At 41.2% G+C, this 17,216-nt stretch overlaps 2 protein-coding genes across 2 annotated transcripts in view; one reads left to right on the top strand and one right to left on the bottom strand.

The window, feature by feature from the left end:
* Positions 1-2,571, bottom strand: part of LOC121292922 (tetratricopeptide repeat protein 41) — a 76,754-nt gene extending 74,183 nt beyond the window's left edge. The window contains exon 1 of the mRNA XM_041215420.1: positions 2,469-2,571. The gene's annotated coding sequence lies outside the window, so the exon portion shown is untranslated. The remainder of the gene's footprint in view (positions 1-2,468) is intronic.
* A 383-nt stretch (positions 2,572-2,954) lies between these two features.
* Positions 2,955-16,257, top strand: hsp90b1 (heat shock protein 90, beta (grp94), member 1). The gene is made up of 18 exons (XM_041215433.1): positions 2,955-3,118; positions 3,971-4,058; positions 4,816-4,957; positions 5,420-5,536; positions 6,174-6,505; positions 6,750-6,861; positions 6,937-7,050; positions 10,732-10,848; positions 11,112-11,249; positions 11,681-11,758; positions 12,121-12,186; positions 12,505-12,774; positions 12,934-13,179; positions 14,544-14,680; positions 15,003-15,081; positions 15,499-15,654; positions 15,796-15,903; positions 15,994-16,257. Exons 1-18 carry the CDS (start codon positions 3,070-3,072, stop codon positions 16,021-16,023), a joined length of 2,379 nt encoding a protein of 792 aa, XP_041071367.1. The 5' UTR covers positions 2,955-3,069; the 3' UTR covers positions 16,024-16,257.
* Positions 16,258-17,216: the final 959 nt, after the last annotated feature.

Here is a 17,216-nt window from a genome sequence, read left to right as displayed (position 1 = left end):
TTTTCCCCATAGGCTTGTAAATTAGTTAGACCATATGACATAGGAGCAGAAATTAGGCCAATCGGCCCATTGAGTCTGCTCCACCATTTAATCATGGCTGATAAGTTTCTCAACCCCATTCTTTCGCCTTCTCCCCATAACCTTTGATCCCATTACCAATCAAGAACCTATCTATCTCGATCTTAAATACACTCAATGACCTGGCCTCCAGAGCCTTCTGTGGCAATGAATTCCATAGATTCACCACTCTCTGGCTAAAGAAGTTTCTCCTCATCTCTGTTCTAAAAGGTCTTCCCTTTAGTCTAAGGCTGTGCCCTCGGGTCCTAGTCTCCCATACTAATGAAAACATCTTCCCCATGTCCACTCTATCCAGGCCTTTCAGTATTCTGTAAGGTACAATCAGATCCCCCCTCATCCTTCTAAACTCCATCGAGTATAGACCCAGAGTCCTCAAACGTTCCTCATATGTTAAGCCTTTCATTCCTGGGATCATTCTCATGAACCTCCTGTGGACCCTCTCCAGGGCCAGAACATCCTGAGATACGGGGCCCAAAATTGCTCACAATATTCTAAATGTAGTCTGACCAGAGCCTTATAAAGCCTCAGCAGCACATCCCTGCTTTTATATTCTAGTCCTCTCGAAATAAATGCCAACATTGCATTTGCCTTCCTAACTACCAACTCAACCTGCAAGTTAATCTTAAGAGAATCCTAGACTAGGACTCCCAAGTCCCTTTGCACTCCAGATTTCTGAATGCTCTCCCCATTTAGAAAATAGTCTATGCCTCTTCTTCCTACCAAAGTGCATGACCTCACACTTCCCCATGTTGTATTCCATCTGCCACTTCTTTGCCCATTCTCCTAACCTGTTCAAATCCTTCTGCAGCCTCCCCAATACTACCTGTCCCTCCACCTATCATTGTATCATCTGCAACCTTAGCCAGGATACCCTCAGTTCCTTCATCTAGATCATTAATATATAAAGTGAAAAGTTGTGGTCCCAACACTGACCCCTGCGGAACTCCAGTAGTCCCCGGACGCCACCCTGAGAAGGACCCCCTTATCCCCACTCTCTGCCTCCTGCCAGACAGCCAATCTTCTATAGTACCTTGCCTCTAACACCATGGGCTCTTATCTTACTGAGCAGCCTCCTGTGCGGCACCCCGTCAAAGTTCTCTTCAGACAAGTGTGCATTTGCTTTTTGGAAGTTCTAATGGGTTCTGATGCTTTGTTTCTGCTGTGGCTCAGCTTGTAGCATCTTTGCCTCTACATCAGAAGGTAATGGGATCAAGTCCCACTCTACAGACTTAAGCAAAAACAGACCAGCGAAGTAACGAGGGAGCATTGGACTGTCAGAGGTGCTGTCTTTCAAATGAGGAAAGATTGAGACTGGGTCTGTATTCTCTAGCGTTTAGAAGAATGGGAGGTGACCTCATCGAAGCATACAAAATTCTTACCGGGTAGGAAGAATGTTTCCCTGGTTGGTGGGGGGCGGAAGAGTCTAGAGCCAGGGGACATAATCTCAGAATAAGAAGTAGGCAATTTAGGATTGAGATGAGGAGGAATTTCTTCAGTCAGAGGGTGGTAAATCTTTGGAATTCTGTACCCCAGAGGGCTGTGGAGGCTTAGTAATTGAGCATGTCCAAAGCAGAGATTGATGGCTTTCTAGATACCAATGGCATTAAGGGATACAGGAATCATGTGGGAGGATGGGGTTGAGGTAGAAAGTCAGTCATAATATAGTTAAGTGGCAAAGCAGGCACGAGAGGCCAAAGGTAAAAACAAAAAAACTGCAGATGCTGGAAATCCAAAACAAAAACAGAATTACCTGGAAAAACTCAGCAGGTCTGGCAGCATCGGCGGAGAAGAAAAGAGTCGATGTTTCGAGTCCTCATGACCCTTCCACAGAACTGAACATCAGTTCTGTCGAAGGGTCATGAGGACTCGAAACGCCGACTCTTTTCTTCTCCGCCGATGCTGCCAGACTTGCTGAGTTTTTCCAGGTAATTCTGTTTTTGTACGAGAGGCCAAAGGGTCTACTCCTTCTGCTACGTTCCTATGAGACATCGAACTGAGACCCTGTCTGCCCTCTCAGGTGGCCAAAGAACAGAGGAGCCATCCTTCGTGTCCTGACCAACATGTCTCCCTCAAACAACATCACCCAAACCCACCCCCCCACCCCCCCCCCCCGCCCCCCGGCCAGATTATCTGCTCATGATCACACTGCTGTTTGTGGGAGCTTGCTGTACGTAAATTGGCTGCCCTGTTTCCTCCTACATGATGGGATAGTGAATACACGACAATGGTACTCCCTTTGTGCTTTGGGCTCTCCAGTCCCCCCCCCCCCCCCCCCCGTTAAATTCCTCAGATTAAAACCATGAACCAGATGATTTCAGTTTACTTTGAATCCATCGGCATCGGACATTTGCTCAACACCCTCAAGCTTTTTTTTTTGTTAAACAACTCACCACGACCACGACCAGTGTCGTTCCCGTCCTGTCCAGGCTCCGGAGCTTCGCCAGTCTCCATCGCAACCGTCTCCAAGGCCCGTCACCAGGGTAAACGACCCGGAGAACCAGGACAGAGGAGCACCCACCCCCCCCCCGGAAGCAAATCACAGCAGCTCCTTAAAGAATAAGATACACTTTTTTTAAAAAAAATAATAATAAATGATGCCAATCAGTTTACAATTGCACCCCCTTCCATTAAAATTAAAAACACATATTTTTGGCACGAAAAATGATAGGTTTCAGCTTTGACCCCCGGCTCCACCAATTAGGGCGAGCCACGCTCTCGACGTAGGAGATGGTACATGGAAGGCGCCGATTGGCGGAGCGGCTCCGGCAGCCGCGCCTGATTGGCGGGCTGCGTTTTGCGTGGTGGGCTGCGATTGGCCGCCCGTCGCCCCGGCCCCCCTCTCCCCCCTCCCCCCGTTTTTATTGAGGAATCCGAGCGAAGCAGTGAGGAGAAAACTCGGGACAATCTCCCAGAGAGGACGCGCGCGCGGCAGCCCCGGGGGGGAAAAAAAAGGGAAAAGATCAGTCGGAAAGCTCAGGGCCTCTCCTCATCATGAAGCAGGCCTGGATTCTCGCGTTGGCCTGCGCTCTCTTGGCGTTCGGTAAGTGGGGGGGGGGGATGGGTCGTTGGTGGTGGTGGTGGTGTGCGCGGGGCTGGTGTTTCTGGAACCTTCCTTCCGCTCCCGGGGCCTCGGGTTCTTTCTCCCCTTTCCTTCCCCCCCCCCCCCCCCCCCCACACACCTCCCCGCTGGAATCAACCGCCGCCTGGCTCGAGATGTTGGGTGGGAGCGAGCGGGCGGAGTTGGTGATTTTTCTCCCTAAACGTTATCTACTCAACATCCCCCCCCCCCCATCTCCATTCACTCTTCCCCCCCCATTCATTCACAGTCCCTCATCCCCTCCCTCACTCCCCCTCCCCCATCCCTCCATTCACTCATCTCTCCAAATCGCCATCTTCTCCCCCCCCCCCCCCCCCCCCCACCCCACTTATTTTTAACTGAATCTAAATTCCCACCCATCCCCTTCCCTTCAGCCCCATCTTCCCTCACCCCACCTCCCGGGCGCTTGTTGAGGGGAGTGGGCTGGACTCTCCGGGAAGGGAATCCGCCCCTCCTCCTCCTCCTCCTCTCTTCCCCCCCCCCCACCCCCCCCCCTTTCCGGTTGCTGCCGGTGACTCCCTGCGCTGGCAAGTCTGAACACACTCTGTCTCTGTCTAGCCTGAGATGAGTCTCTTTCATTCCCCCCCCCCCCCTCCCCCTCTTCCCCCACCCACCCACTCACCCACCCACCCACCCACTCACCCACTCACCCAGGCCTTTCCAGTCCGGCGAAGGCTGTTTTTAAAAAAAAACACGTGGGTTCATGTGGGAAGGTCGGTCCCCGCTCGGTGATTTATTGCCGGAAGAGACGCTGTTCCTTGTTTTTTAAAAAAAAAACACTTTTCAATTTCCCAGCTATGGTTAGAGCCGAAGATGAAACCGTGGAGGAAGATCTCGGGAAAAGTAGGGATGGATCTCGGACCGACGATGAAGTTGTGAAAAGGTATTGGATGTGGACAGTTCTCAAATGCCTGTCTATATTTTTATTTTGCCTTTGATACTGGTTCACTAATTCCTTAAGGGCCAATGTGATTCCAGTGCCACAGGTTGGTGGCATCTAGGATGGTTGGTGATGTCTACATTGAGAACAAAATGTGTGCAAGCAAATCTAACTAGGACTAAAAGTTAGAATCTTGAGCAATAGACTATAATAGATCAAACATTTTTATCTTAGTAACATGAGCTAAAGATTTCTGTAGTTAAATTATGATATGCATTATTTCCCAATAACATAAAAGAATTTCTGGGTAATATAGTACTACAGTAATGTTTAGCTTTAAATCTATTAGCAATTCTTTTACCTTTTATTTGATATTGTGTCATTTGGCTGAATTCCACTAGTATATGTTTCATATTTCAAAGTGTAGTGTTTTTCAATTTGGCTTGGAGTTGATCCAGAGCTGTGACCTTGACCAACATGTTAGCATAGTATGCAGTACACTTGGCCAATATCTTGGCTTCATAGTCATGTAGATCCAGATCAGGTTCTAGGCCAGTCAAACTTGAAATAAATGGACCCAGTCCTGGGTGCAAATGGAATTGAAATGATAAGCTGTATGGATGTTTATAATTCAAGGAGGTCTGCAGTTTTTCTCCCAAGTATTTTGTGCTGAGGGGAAAAAATATGTTTTTAGGGTATTAAGTGTTTTGATGTACTAATAACTGAATCTAATACCTTCCCCTCTTGCCTTTCTTGATAGGGAGGAAGAAGCTATCCAATTAGAAGGACTGAATCCTGCTCAAGTAAAAGAGATCAGGGAAAAGGCTGAAAAGTTTATGTTCCAAGCAGAGGTTAACAGAATGATGAAGTTGATTATTAATTCTCTATACAAAAACAAGGAGGTAATGTGTCTTTTTAAAGGCTCCATCTTCTCTTTCTCTCTCCTTTCCTCCCCTGCCCCCCACCCTGCTGTTTGTACATCTGCAATTGATTCCTTTAGAGGATTACAAGGACACCAAGTCTGTGGCACTCTGGTACTGCAAAAATGCCAGATTTAAAGCATTTAGAAATGTTGGATGTTCAGCCCAACAGTTGGGCATTCAGTAGCAATTACCTTATCTGTACTCACTGCATAATCCTTTCTTCCCTCTTGGGTGGAGAGGAAGATAAAACCATATATACTGTTACGTTCATCAACAATGGATTTGTAGCCATTATTTCATGGTAATAGCTGTCGTGTTCTGATACATGACTTTATAATACAATTACCATTTTGAATTTTCAAAGCTGGATACCAGGGTAAAGTCACAAATACCAGTGTATATTTGGCTGCAAGATGCTAATTTGACGTTGCTTGTTTCCAGATATTTCTACGTGAACTGATTTCTAATGCTTCTGATGCTCTGGACAAGATTAGATTGATATCTCTAACAAATGATACTGCACTACATGCCACAGAAGAGATGACCATTAAGATAAAGGTTTGCCTTCATTCATTAAATTTGATTTTTGAAATGTAGTAAAATGCTGCTAGTTTAACTGATCATCAATCAGGACTTGAGAGGTCAAGCATTAGACACGTTCAGCACAATATACAGATTGGCATGGGATTGTAGCTTGTGCTAAACTGTGTTATATGGTGTCTGTCATTACATTTGGTGCCCTTGAGTCAGACCAATGTTTGGCTCTTTATTCATCCACATGAAAATGTTATAACACCTGCAACTGTCATCCCAAAATTGTAGAATTACTGCTTTGGCATCCAGTGTGCTGAAACTGCTCTTTTTAACTTGGCAAAGTTGTCTTCCCCAACATAATATAGTTGTCACTTGCCTACAAGTCTAAATTTGTTCTAATGGTTACTACATTTATTTTAAATTGTGCAGTGGCTATTCATCACATGTATTTGGTGAATCTGAGATGAGTTCAATACAAAATGTGCCAGCAGTGATACAATTGTTCTTAAGCACCCTACCCAGTGGGAAGCATAGAGCTGATAGAGCTGGGGTAATGCCTTTTAAATTTGAACATATAGCTAGTGATCTGCTTCTGCAAATGAAAATACAACAATGGTTTGGTAATGGAATATTGATGTTTGAGGACTGCTTTTTCCCTTAGGCTGACAAAGAGAAGAATATGCTACATGTCACTGATACAGGCATTGGCATGACTAAGGATGAACTAATTAAAAACCTTGGCACAATTGCAAAGTCTGGAACAAGTGAATTCTTAAATAAGCTGACGGAGGTGCAAAGTGATGACCAGTCTACCTCTGAACTGATTGGTCAGTTTGGTGTTGGATTCTACTCTGCTTTCTTGGTAGCAGATAAAGTCATTGTAACATCTAAGCACAACAATGGTACACAGCACATCTGGGAATCTGACTCAAATGAGTTTTCAATAATTGAGGATCCACGAGGAAATACACTAGGACGTGGTACTACTATCTCGTAAGTTAACAACTTTTTTGAGTTTTTTTTTCCAGTACACGCTCAAATGGCTTGGGCTTAGAACAATGTTCTTTGGGCTAAGGTTGGAGAAGGTGTAGTGGCTATTGCTGGCTAACAGCCATTACAATAAATTTGCTAGGGTAGTTAACCTGACCAAGTTGCATAATGCTATACAAGGTTGATTATTGATTCAGTAAATCAAAAATGTTTGGAATTGTCTAATTTTGTGTTCTGTTTACTTCAGATTAGTCTTGAAGGAAGAGGCATCTGACTATCTTGAACTGGACACCATCAAAAACCTAGTGAAGAAATACTCTCAATTCATCAACTTCCCCATCTATATCTGGAGCAGTAAGGTAATTGAAATGTAAATTTGGACAGCTAAGAGTAAACTCATCTAATTTCTAAATTTAATAAAAGCTTCTCAATAGACAGAAACTGTAGAAGAACCAATGGATGAGGAGGAAACTAAGGAAAAGGAAGAAACTGATGATGAAGCTGCAGTTGAAGAGGAAGATGAAGAAAAGAAGGCTAAAACTAAGAAGGTATGAACTTTTTTTAGCCATAAATATGTTCAGAATTCAGAATTGGTTAGGAAGCTGGAGACAGACTAGGGTTAAGGATTGTAACTAGTTGATGTCTCCCAGGGATTTGGACATGGACTGCAGCATTTCAGTGTAAATCACTTGAAGAAATAGATATTTAACTTTAAGTTGCTGTGACACTTTAGGTAGCATGGTAAAAGCGTAAACAGGAACGGAAGGTTGCAAGGAGACACTTATAGATTCAATCTATATCTTGAGAAGGATAGATCAGTATCCAATACCAAGAAACTAGGAACTATTGAGATTTGAGGGTCCAAGTACAAGAATCACTAAGCTAGTAAATGAGTACAAAGACAGCATGGGCATCATATTTCAGGAAGGATGTATTGGACTTGGGAGGGGATGTAGGGCCAATTCACCAGACTGATTAGATTAAGGGGTGATCTAATTGAGCTGTTGAACGTGAATGAAGGATCTTTTTTGTATACTAGGATGTCAGATGGGTTGCTCAGAGAATACTATTTACAGGATATTCCAGAGCAAGTGGGCACAATCATTGCAAATTCTGGCAGAGGCCATGCAGCTAATGAATGCACTAGCCAAAAAGAGAAACAAGCCATTCATTTTAATCCAACTTTCCAGCACCTGGTCCGTAGACTTGCAGGGTGCAGCAGATACCATTTTTTTAAAATTAGTGTTTCAGCCTCAACACCCACCACCTTCTGGGTGAAAAAGCTTTTCCTTCTGCCAGTCACCTTAAATCTATGCCCCCAGTGATGGACCTTTCAGCTCACAAATATGTGGGAAGGCAAGTGGAGGATTTAGACAGGTTAAATGAGCTGGCAAAAACTTGTCAAATGGAATATAATGTGGGGAAAATGAGGTTATGCACTGGCAGGAAGAATAGAGAAGCTGACTATTATTTAAATATAGAAAGCTGCAGCAGAGGGATTTGGGGGTCCTCATGTATAATCCCAAAAAGCTAGCATGAGGTCAGGTAATAGGGAAGACAAATTGAATGTTGGCCTTTATTTCAAAGGGAATTAAGTATTTAAACGGGAATAGAGGGCTATGGGGGGGGAAAGATAGGAAAGTGGAGTTAAGGATTCAGATCAGCCATGATCTCATTGAATGGTGGAGCAGACTCGATGGACCAAAAGGCTTGCTTCTGCTCCTATGTCTAATGGTCTAGTCCCTCCATAATTTTGTACATCTCAACTGGGTCACCCCTTATCCTCTTTCTAAAGAAAATAACCCTAACCTATCCAATCTTTCTCATAGCTGCAATTTAAGCCCTGGCAACATTCTTGTAAATCTCCTCTACACACATTCACACTCTCCAGAGCAATTATCACCTTCCTGTAATGTGGTGACTAGAACTGTCCACTATTCCAGCTGTGACCTAACCAGCACTTTATACAGTTCCAGCATTACAGCTTGCTTTTGTATTCAATACCTTGCCCAATAAAAGAAAGCATTCCATATGCTTTCTTAATCACCTGTCCTGCCACCTTCAAGGTCCTGTGGACATGCACTCCAAGGTCTCTCCTCCTCAACCCCTTAACTTCCTGTTTTGAATATTCCCTTGCTTTGCTCTCCCCCAATGCATTACCTCACTTTTCCAGATTGAATTACCTTTGCCACTTCACCCAACTAACTAAACTATTGTTGTTCTGGCTATTCTCTTCACCAATTTTTGTCATGTGCAAATTTCCCAAACATCCCTCAAGTCTAAATCATTACAACAAACAGCAAGGGCCCCAACACTCAGCCCTGTGGAACACCACTGGGAACTGTTCCATTCTCAAAATAATCCATTGACCTTCGTTTCCTGTCACTGAGCCAATCCCCTGTAAGCCATGAGGTCTCACTTTCCTGACCAGTCTACATGGATTTCAGTAAGGCATTTGACAACATTCACTATACTACTCTCATCAAAAATTCCTTGTTACTAACTTAATAGAATTTTGAAGACACAATCTTCCCCTAACAAAGCCATACTGACTTCCCTAGCAATGCATGCTTTTCTGAGACAGGATAAACTTTCCAATAATTTCCCATCAAATAAGTCAGTCAGACTGACCAATCTATAATTTTCTGACCTATCCCTTGCACATTTAAATAATGGTACAATATTCAGACCTCCAATCCTCTGGAACTCTCCTGTGTATTATACAGCACAAATGGGCTCGCTGCCTGTATCTAGTGAGGATTGGAAAATGATCCTCAGCATCTGCTATTTCCTCCCTGGCTTCCTTCAACAGCCTGGGGTATAGTCCATCTAGCCCTGGTGATTTATCCCCCTTCAAGGACAAGTCCTTCCAGTACTTCCCTTCTCACTATGCTTATTGTATTTGGTGTTTCACACTTTAACTAGAATGCCTCTCTACATTGAGAGAAATGATGCAAAGTCTCATTGAGACCCCTGCCCACATCTGCATCACCCACAAGTTACCATGTACACCTGATTAAACCCTACCTTTTCCTTAGTTACTCCCTTGTTCTTTATGTACTGGTAAAACATTTTAGGATTTTCTTTGAAACAGTATTGGCAGGTGAAATCATATCCTCTTGCTTTCCTAATTTCCATTTTCACTTTACCTCCTGTATTTTCTATACTCTAGGTTTTCTACAGTAAGTTGACTGAGCTTTCTTCTGCTTCACCTTGGCCTGTATGCTTCTGGATAACCAGGGACCTCTACAGTAGTCAGTACCACCCTATTTATATATTATAGGGTCATGTCTATTCTGCCTGTAGAATCTCACCTTTGCCTCCCACTGATTTGATTTTTTTTTCCTTCTAATAGCTGTATCCAGTCCACACTTGTCTGCTCACCTCTGCTTTGTAAATTTGTCTTCCCAATTTTAGAACTTTGGTTCCTGTTCCACCTTCATCATTTTCCATAATGATGCTGAACCTATAACAATATTATGGTCATTATCTCAAATGGTCACCCACTTGCCCAGCTTTATCTCCTAAGACTAAATCTAGAATTGCACTCGCTTTTCATTGGGCTTGTTGCATGCTGGCTAAAGTTTTCTTGAATGCAGTTCAAGAATTGAGCCCTCTGCCCTTCCCACTGTATCCCAATTGATATTAGGATAGTTGGAAGTCCTCCAATGATTACTGTCCTATTGCACTCAGAAATCTCTACATATTCTGCTAACTCCCTTCCACTATTTGGGGGTTTTTAGTACACTCCTAACAGTGTGGCCGCTCATTTTATTTTGGAGCTCCACCCATATGGCCTCATGATTTCATTTAGCATATCATCCCTCACAACTAATAGCTTCTTTTAACCAATAAATGCTACACCCAACTTTTTTAATCTCTTCTTTCCCCCTGCCCCCCCACTCCCAAATCCTACCTGGATTTATCCAGAGATGTTGCACGGTTTTTTTTTTTTTTTGCCCCTCTAAGCATGATCTTAAACTAAGTTGTTTTTTTTTTTTTCAGATGTCAAAGCACTGTTTTCCCCCCACATAGCCAGATTTATTTCCCAAAAGCTGGGGCTGGGTAAAATCTCAATTTGAAAGCTGTGGCTGTGCAACCAAAGCGTGTACATGGTTAAGATAAGAGATCGGTTATGATGTAATTGAATGACAGATCAGGTTTGAGGGACTAATATTAGGCTTGTTTTTGTTCCCATGTTAAGCTGATTTAATTCCCAATTCTTGCAGGTTGAGAAGACAGTTTGGGATTGGGAACTGATGAATGACATTAAACCAATCTGGCAAAGACCAACTAAAGAAATAGAAGATGAAGAATATACAGCTTTCTACAAGACCTTCTCAAAGGTAACATTTCTATATTTAAATGCCTTAGATTATCCATTCCAACTCTTGTAGCCTGTTAGTTACTCTTGTATTCAAAGGGTGGGCCAAATCCAGTATGAGATGAGTATGCTGCCTACCTGGTACTTCATGAAAAGCCAGGCTGAATGTTATGCTAATATTTACACTGGTGCTCCTGAAGGTAATCAGTCTGAAGTGTAATAGTGGAAAAACTCCCTAATGTATTTTAACTTTCCTCTGGTATTTACAAAGGCTTTATTTTCCAGGATTCTGATGAACCAATAGCTCATATCCACTTCACAGCTGAAGGAGAGGTCACATTCAAGTCTATATTGTTTGTGCCTAAATCTGCACCCCGTGGTTTATTTGATGAGTATGGATCAAAGAAATCTGACTACATTAAGGTATGCTGGCTAAGGTTTTAAAATCAATTTGCTGCAGCAATTTAAGAAATACTTGATTCAAGCGCTATGCCCCTGGTCAACAGGACAGAACATTTGCACCTAGAAGTTTCCTCCATGATAACTAAACATTTAGTCCAATTAGATCAGATTAGTATACTGATGTTTGCATCCTGTCCTGATTGACTGGGGCAAAGAATTTTCAATCTTGATTTTGGATTTCTATTTTACTTTTGTGCACTTGACAGAGTCCATTAAGGAGTTTTTGAATTTCAATGCTAGTATGGCAGGAATCATTTAGTTTCCAGAATACAAAGAGCTCCTTGCATGATTACCAGCTTTTTAGCACATTGCTGTTAATGCATTTCTAGTGTACTGGTAGGCTTGATGATGCTCTAGTTTTGACCCTTTAATCTAACAGTTTCCTCTTGTAGTTGTTTGTTCGTAGAGTGTTCATCACAGATGACTTCCATGACATGATGCCAAAATATTTGAATTTCATCAAGGGTGTAGTAAGTAATCATAAATGATTTTCTGCATAGTCTCTAACTGGAACTAGTTCAAACATGCTAAATATGTAATGCCTGAACTTTGCAGGCAAAGTAACCATCACTATTGCCAGCTGAGCCCAAATAAATGAAATAACTAAATCTTATTGATTTCACTCTACATGTTTGAAAGTGGTCCTGGCAATATAAAATTAAGCACATTTGAACTCTTTACCACAGAATTTCTGTACTTTTTGGTCAAATGAACTTTTTTAATTGTACTATTTTGAATTTTATTTTTGTATTGGAATAAAGACAGTTTACTTTTTGTTTGGACTTTGCTAGTAAAGCTATTTCAGCACTTTAATCTGTACATGTTTTCACAGGTGGATTCTGATGATCTCCCTCTGAATGTGTCCCGTGAGACTTTGCAACAACACAAATTGTTGAAGGTACATAGTGTATTCATCTCTATCACAGCTGAAGTATTGCTGAATATGAATGCACATGAGGGACAGTGAACAGTATAAATTCTTAAAATTAGGTGTAACACTTCATTGTTTTGCAATATAGCTGACTTTTTTGAGCTCTAGTTTGCCTAATCAATTTTGATTGAGTGGCTCTTTTCCTTGTGCAGATCATTGTGATAGCACTGCACATCTGGAGAAAACCAACTACTTAAACACTAATATACTTGACACTAGTTCTAGTGTTCTATAATAAGCTATTTGAATACTGGATTTCTAATTTTCCTAATTATTTGCAAATAGGTTATCAGAAAAAAGTTAGTACGCAAAACTCTGGATATGATCAAGAAGATCGCAGAAGAAAAGTATGAGGATGAATTCTGGAAGGAATTTGGGACCAACATTAAGCTGGGTGTAATTGAGGATCACTCCAATAGAACACGTTTGGCCAAATTATTGCGTTTCCAGTCCTCTCACCATGAAACCAAACAGACTAGTTTGGAGCAGTACTTGGAAAGAATGAAGGAGAAACAGGACAAGATTTACTTCATGGCTGGAGCAAGCAGGCAAGAGGTGCGATAGCCAAATTTGTAACTCTGCAATGTGTATTACAAAGTAACTTGCATTCCATTGCCAAGAGCATAATACTACATCTTGTAATGCTGTATAAATTGGGAGTGTTACAATACATGTGTTTTCATTTGAAATATAAACAAGTTGTTACTTTTTCAGGTTGAATCATCTCCCTTTGTTGAACGACTTCTGAAGAAGGGTTATGAGGTATTGTATCTGACAGAACCTGTAGATGAATACTGTATCCAAGCTTTGCCTGAATTTGATGGAAAGCGGTTCCAAAATGTTGCCAAAGAAGGACTGAAATTTGATGAAAGTGAAAAGGCTAAAGAAAAACATGAAGCAATGGAGAAGGAATATGAGCCACTCTTAACATGGCTAAAGGACAAAGCACTGAAAGATAAGGTATGTGATGTCATAGCAAACTTGTTCAGATGTTTTACTAGAAGGGTGGTGTTTGGTACTGTGGAAATTTCATTTACTTGTTACAGTGTCATAAGCATGTACAACTGCAGAAAAACTCGAATGGGTTTCCTAATACATTCCTAAAGTCAACTTTATAGCAAGTTTCACTGCTCATTCTCTAGAGGGTAGAACCTAGCTGTAACTTGCTGCTTAATGTATGGGTAGAGCTTTAGCACTGCTCTAATCAAGTGAGGCAGGATTTAATGTAGAAGGCAGCACCAAACAGTGCCCTCCTACTATGTAGGCATTTGGTCCCTCAATCAATAAATCATGGCTGATTTTTTTGTGGCCTCAATTCCATGTTCTCCACCTACCCAATAACCTTCGATTCACTTGTTAGTCAAGAATCATCTACCTTTGCCTTAATATTCATTGGCCATACCTTACTGCTGCCCAAAGAAGAGTTTCAAAGATTCACAGCCCTCAAATTTCTTATGCCTTAAATGGGAGACCCTTATTTTTAAACAGTCCCCTAGTTCTAAACTCCAATGGATACAGATCCAGCCTGCCCAACCTTTCCATATAAGATAAGCCCTCCCCATCCCAAGAATCAGTCAAGGGAACCTTTCCTAAATGCATTAGTTTATATCCATCCTTAAATGAGAAACTCTACAAAATACTGCAGATGCAATCCCACCAATACAATGCAACTGTAGCAAAACATCCCTTTGATTGCAATGGAATATAACATTCCATTTGCCTTCCCATCACTTGCTGTACCTGCATATTAACTTGGAATGTCCTGGTACATGAATCACAAATCCCTTTACTTCTGTTATGCAATCTCTCCCTCCTCCCCTCCATTTTTAAATAATAGTAGACAAGTTCACACTTTCCCACATACTTGTATTTACCAAATTTTTGCCTACTTAAATTAACCTATCTATAATCCCTTTTGCAGACTCTACCTCTTGACAACTTGTTTTCCTATCTATTTTTGCCATCAAATTTGGCAACCAAACCTTCAGTCCCTTCACACAAGTCATTTATATAAATTGTAAATAGTTGAGGCCCCAGCACTGATCCCTATGGCACTTAATGATCCACCTGTGCTACTATTTGCTAACCAATCTCTATTCATGCTAATATGTTACTCCTACAGTGCTTTGTGTAGAAACCTTTTGTGGCAACTTATCAGATGCCTTCTGGCAGTCTTAAGTATAGCACATCCATAGGTTCTCCTTTTATTCACATTGCTTATTACAAATTTTGGTATTTTAATTTCCTTTTTGGAAGGACAGACTGGATCCACTTTTCAGAGGGTGTAAGGAGAATGGACATTTAACCTTGAGTATTTTTTTTAGATTGAAAAGGCTGTGCTGTCCCAACGTCTAACAGATTCTCCTAGTGCTCTTGTGGCTAGCCAGTATGGATGGTCTGGTAATATGGAAAGAATTATGAAGGCCCAGGCCTACCAGACTGGAAAAGATATTTCCACAAAGTAAGTTGGCTTTTAGTTTTAAATGGTAACATAGCAGTATTGGACTGGAACATCTTTTAATGTGGTCAAGCTTGAGCTTTACAGTGCACTTTTTGTCCTCCAATTTTTGCTTAATCAAAAGGCTATGCTGAAGCACGCTGGCTTGAGATTGAATGCTCCTCGTACTGCTGTAATGCAAAGTCAATGGGGCTGCACTAACTTTTTGCACTAGTCCTCAATTTACTCCAGCTTTTAATTGGCCTGTGCAGCTCTAGTGTTGGTGTAAGGAGGAATGGCTTGGATTGGACCAGTATATTCTAATTTTGTTTATAAACTTTTTCAGTTACTATTCTAGTCAAAAGAAGACTTTTGAAGTTAATCCAAGACATCCTTTGATTAAAGAGATGCTGAAGCGAGTTAAGGTAAGGTTTTTAAATGGAGGTCCCAGTATGTTAAGAATTATTGGGGCACAGGGTCTGTTCCAGCTGGTACCATACTTTCCTGTGATAATCAGAGCTGAGGATAGGGTTTTGTGCTGTGGTGATTGGTTAGACCAACAATTTGATTGCTTAAAGTGAAAATAGCAGCTGTAGGAAATGCAAACATTTAAACTGCTTTGCCAAGGTACAGTAAACAATGTGAAAGTATCAAAACTGGGCTAGTGAGGCAGAAGCAGAGTGCAGATCTCAAGATTGGTTTTAAATGTATAATGTTCTGGGTTAGCACGAAGTTGTAGGGGGATTATGGAAAGCTGACCTTTTTTAAAGAAGGAAATCTGATTCTTGGCTAGTGTTTTACAAAATCCAGAACTGCAGGCTAATGTGGAACTTTTTTTTTAGGAAAATGAGGATGATCAGACTGCTGCAGATCTTGCTGTGGTATTGCTTGAGACTGCCACATTACGTTCAGGTTACCAATTACCAGACACCAAGGCATATGGTGAAAGAATTGAAAGAATGCTTCGCCTAAGCATGAACATAGACCTCAATGCGCAGGTATATTATTGGTTTTGCCTACGTTAAGTTTTTGAACAAACCTAGAAATTTGTTTTTAGAAAATAAGTATTGTGGAAGTCAAATGGTAGAATATTCTCATTACATTGGGTTACTAAAACTGAATTGCTGTAACCTATTTAGGTTGAATATGAAGAACTTGCAGATGAAGAGGTTGAAGAACAAGATGAGGTGAAAGAAGATGCAGAGGAAGATGATGCAGAAGATGAAACAGAAGAAAAACAGACTGAGGTGGGTCTTTAAATCTTGCATGTGTAGTGTAACTAATTCAAGGACATTTTCAGATGGAGTTACATAAGTTTTTTTTCTTCCAACTTCCAGGATTCCACAGATATGAAGGATGAATTATAAGAATTAAACTACAATTTACACTGGGGAGGTGTAAAATATTGGGACAAGAAACCATTGAACAGGATGTTGAACAAACAATTCACTTATCCCTATTAAAAGGTCTGGGAGGGCAAAGGAGTTTTGTATGTTACTTGCATTCCTTCAAGTGAAATGACTGTAAATTTGTAATATTTAAAATGACTTTCTTGTGAAACTTGTCATGTAAACCATAATAAAACTTTTCCACAAACTTGATCAAGCTTGATTTAGGATTCATATTGTACAATTTTAAGATACTAATTTCAGTTGAAACAATTTTTTTGGTGTGGGTGGAAAGGAAGTGTTTCCTTATACATGCAGCAGCAGCTTTAGAGAAGAAACAAATTTAACATGTTGCCAGGATTAAAAAAACTTGTACGGGCTGGAATTTTTCTCCAATAGAAAAAGCTGAGGAGATTTGATTGAGATATACAAAATTGAGGGCTGGATAGAGTGGGATGGGAAAGGCTTTGATCTTTCAGCTAAAGAAAATAAATGACATGGTGGCATAAGATTTAATGATTGGTAGAAAGATTAGCAAATGTGGATTTTTTCATAGGGTTAAGGGTAGTAAATTAGAAATGTTGAACTCAAGGTGTCAGCATAGGCACCTAAAGTGCTGTAATATGCAGAGCTACAGACCAAATACTGGAAAGTGGGATTAGGCTGGGTGGGCCAAGTGCCTTCTGCTATAAACTTTCCAAAATTCTAACTTCACCTTTGAATACGTAGGTAATAAGATCGTAGCCTTGTCACTGTCATGAGTCCATTGAGCATCAAGCTGTATGGCTAGTAATCTGACTTGGAGCAAGGATTTTCCTATTTTCTAGAGGCTGAATATTTGTCATTCACAATCAAATGTTGTATTGGCACTTCAGGACAAACTGGATAGCTTTACCACTCACCTTGGTAATTTTTTTCCCCTTCTATCTGTTGGCACACCTGTCTTCCAAATCACAACTTGCCATTTAAGTTTCCTTAGGTTGTTTGGATCTCTTCCAGTTAACTTAAACCTGCAGTGGTATCGTTTTGTGTAGGAAGAGACCTTAAACTCTCCATTTCCAAGTACTTTTTATTCTTAACTGTCAATAGTAAAATGTACTATTCATTTTCCTCTAATGACATCCCAGCTTTTCAGAAGTAAATAGGTTTTTTTTAAACTCATTTCAACTAGA

This window comes from Carcharodon carcharias, chromosome 21 (genome assembly GCF_017639515.1).
Source record: "Carcharodon carcharias isolate sCarCar2 chromosome 21, sCarCar2.pri, whole genome shotgun sequence".
NCBI lineage: Eukaryota > Metazoa > Chordata > Chondrichthyes > Lamniformes > Lamnidae > Carcharodon > Carcharodon carcharias.
The sequence above is the reverse complement of the archived record's forward strand: the minus strand, read 5'-3'. Positions and strand labels throughout refer to the sequence as shown.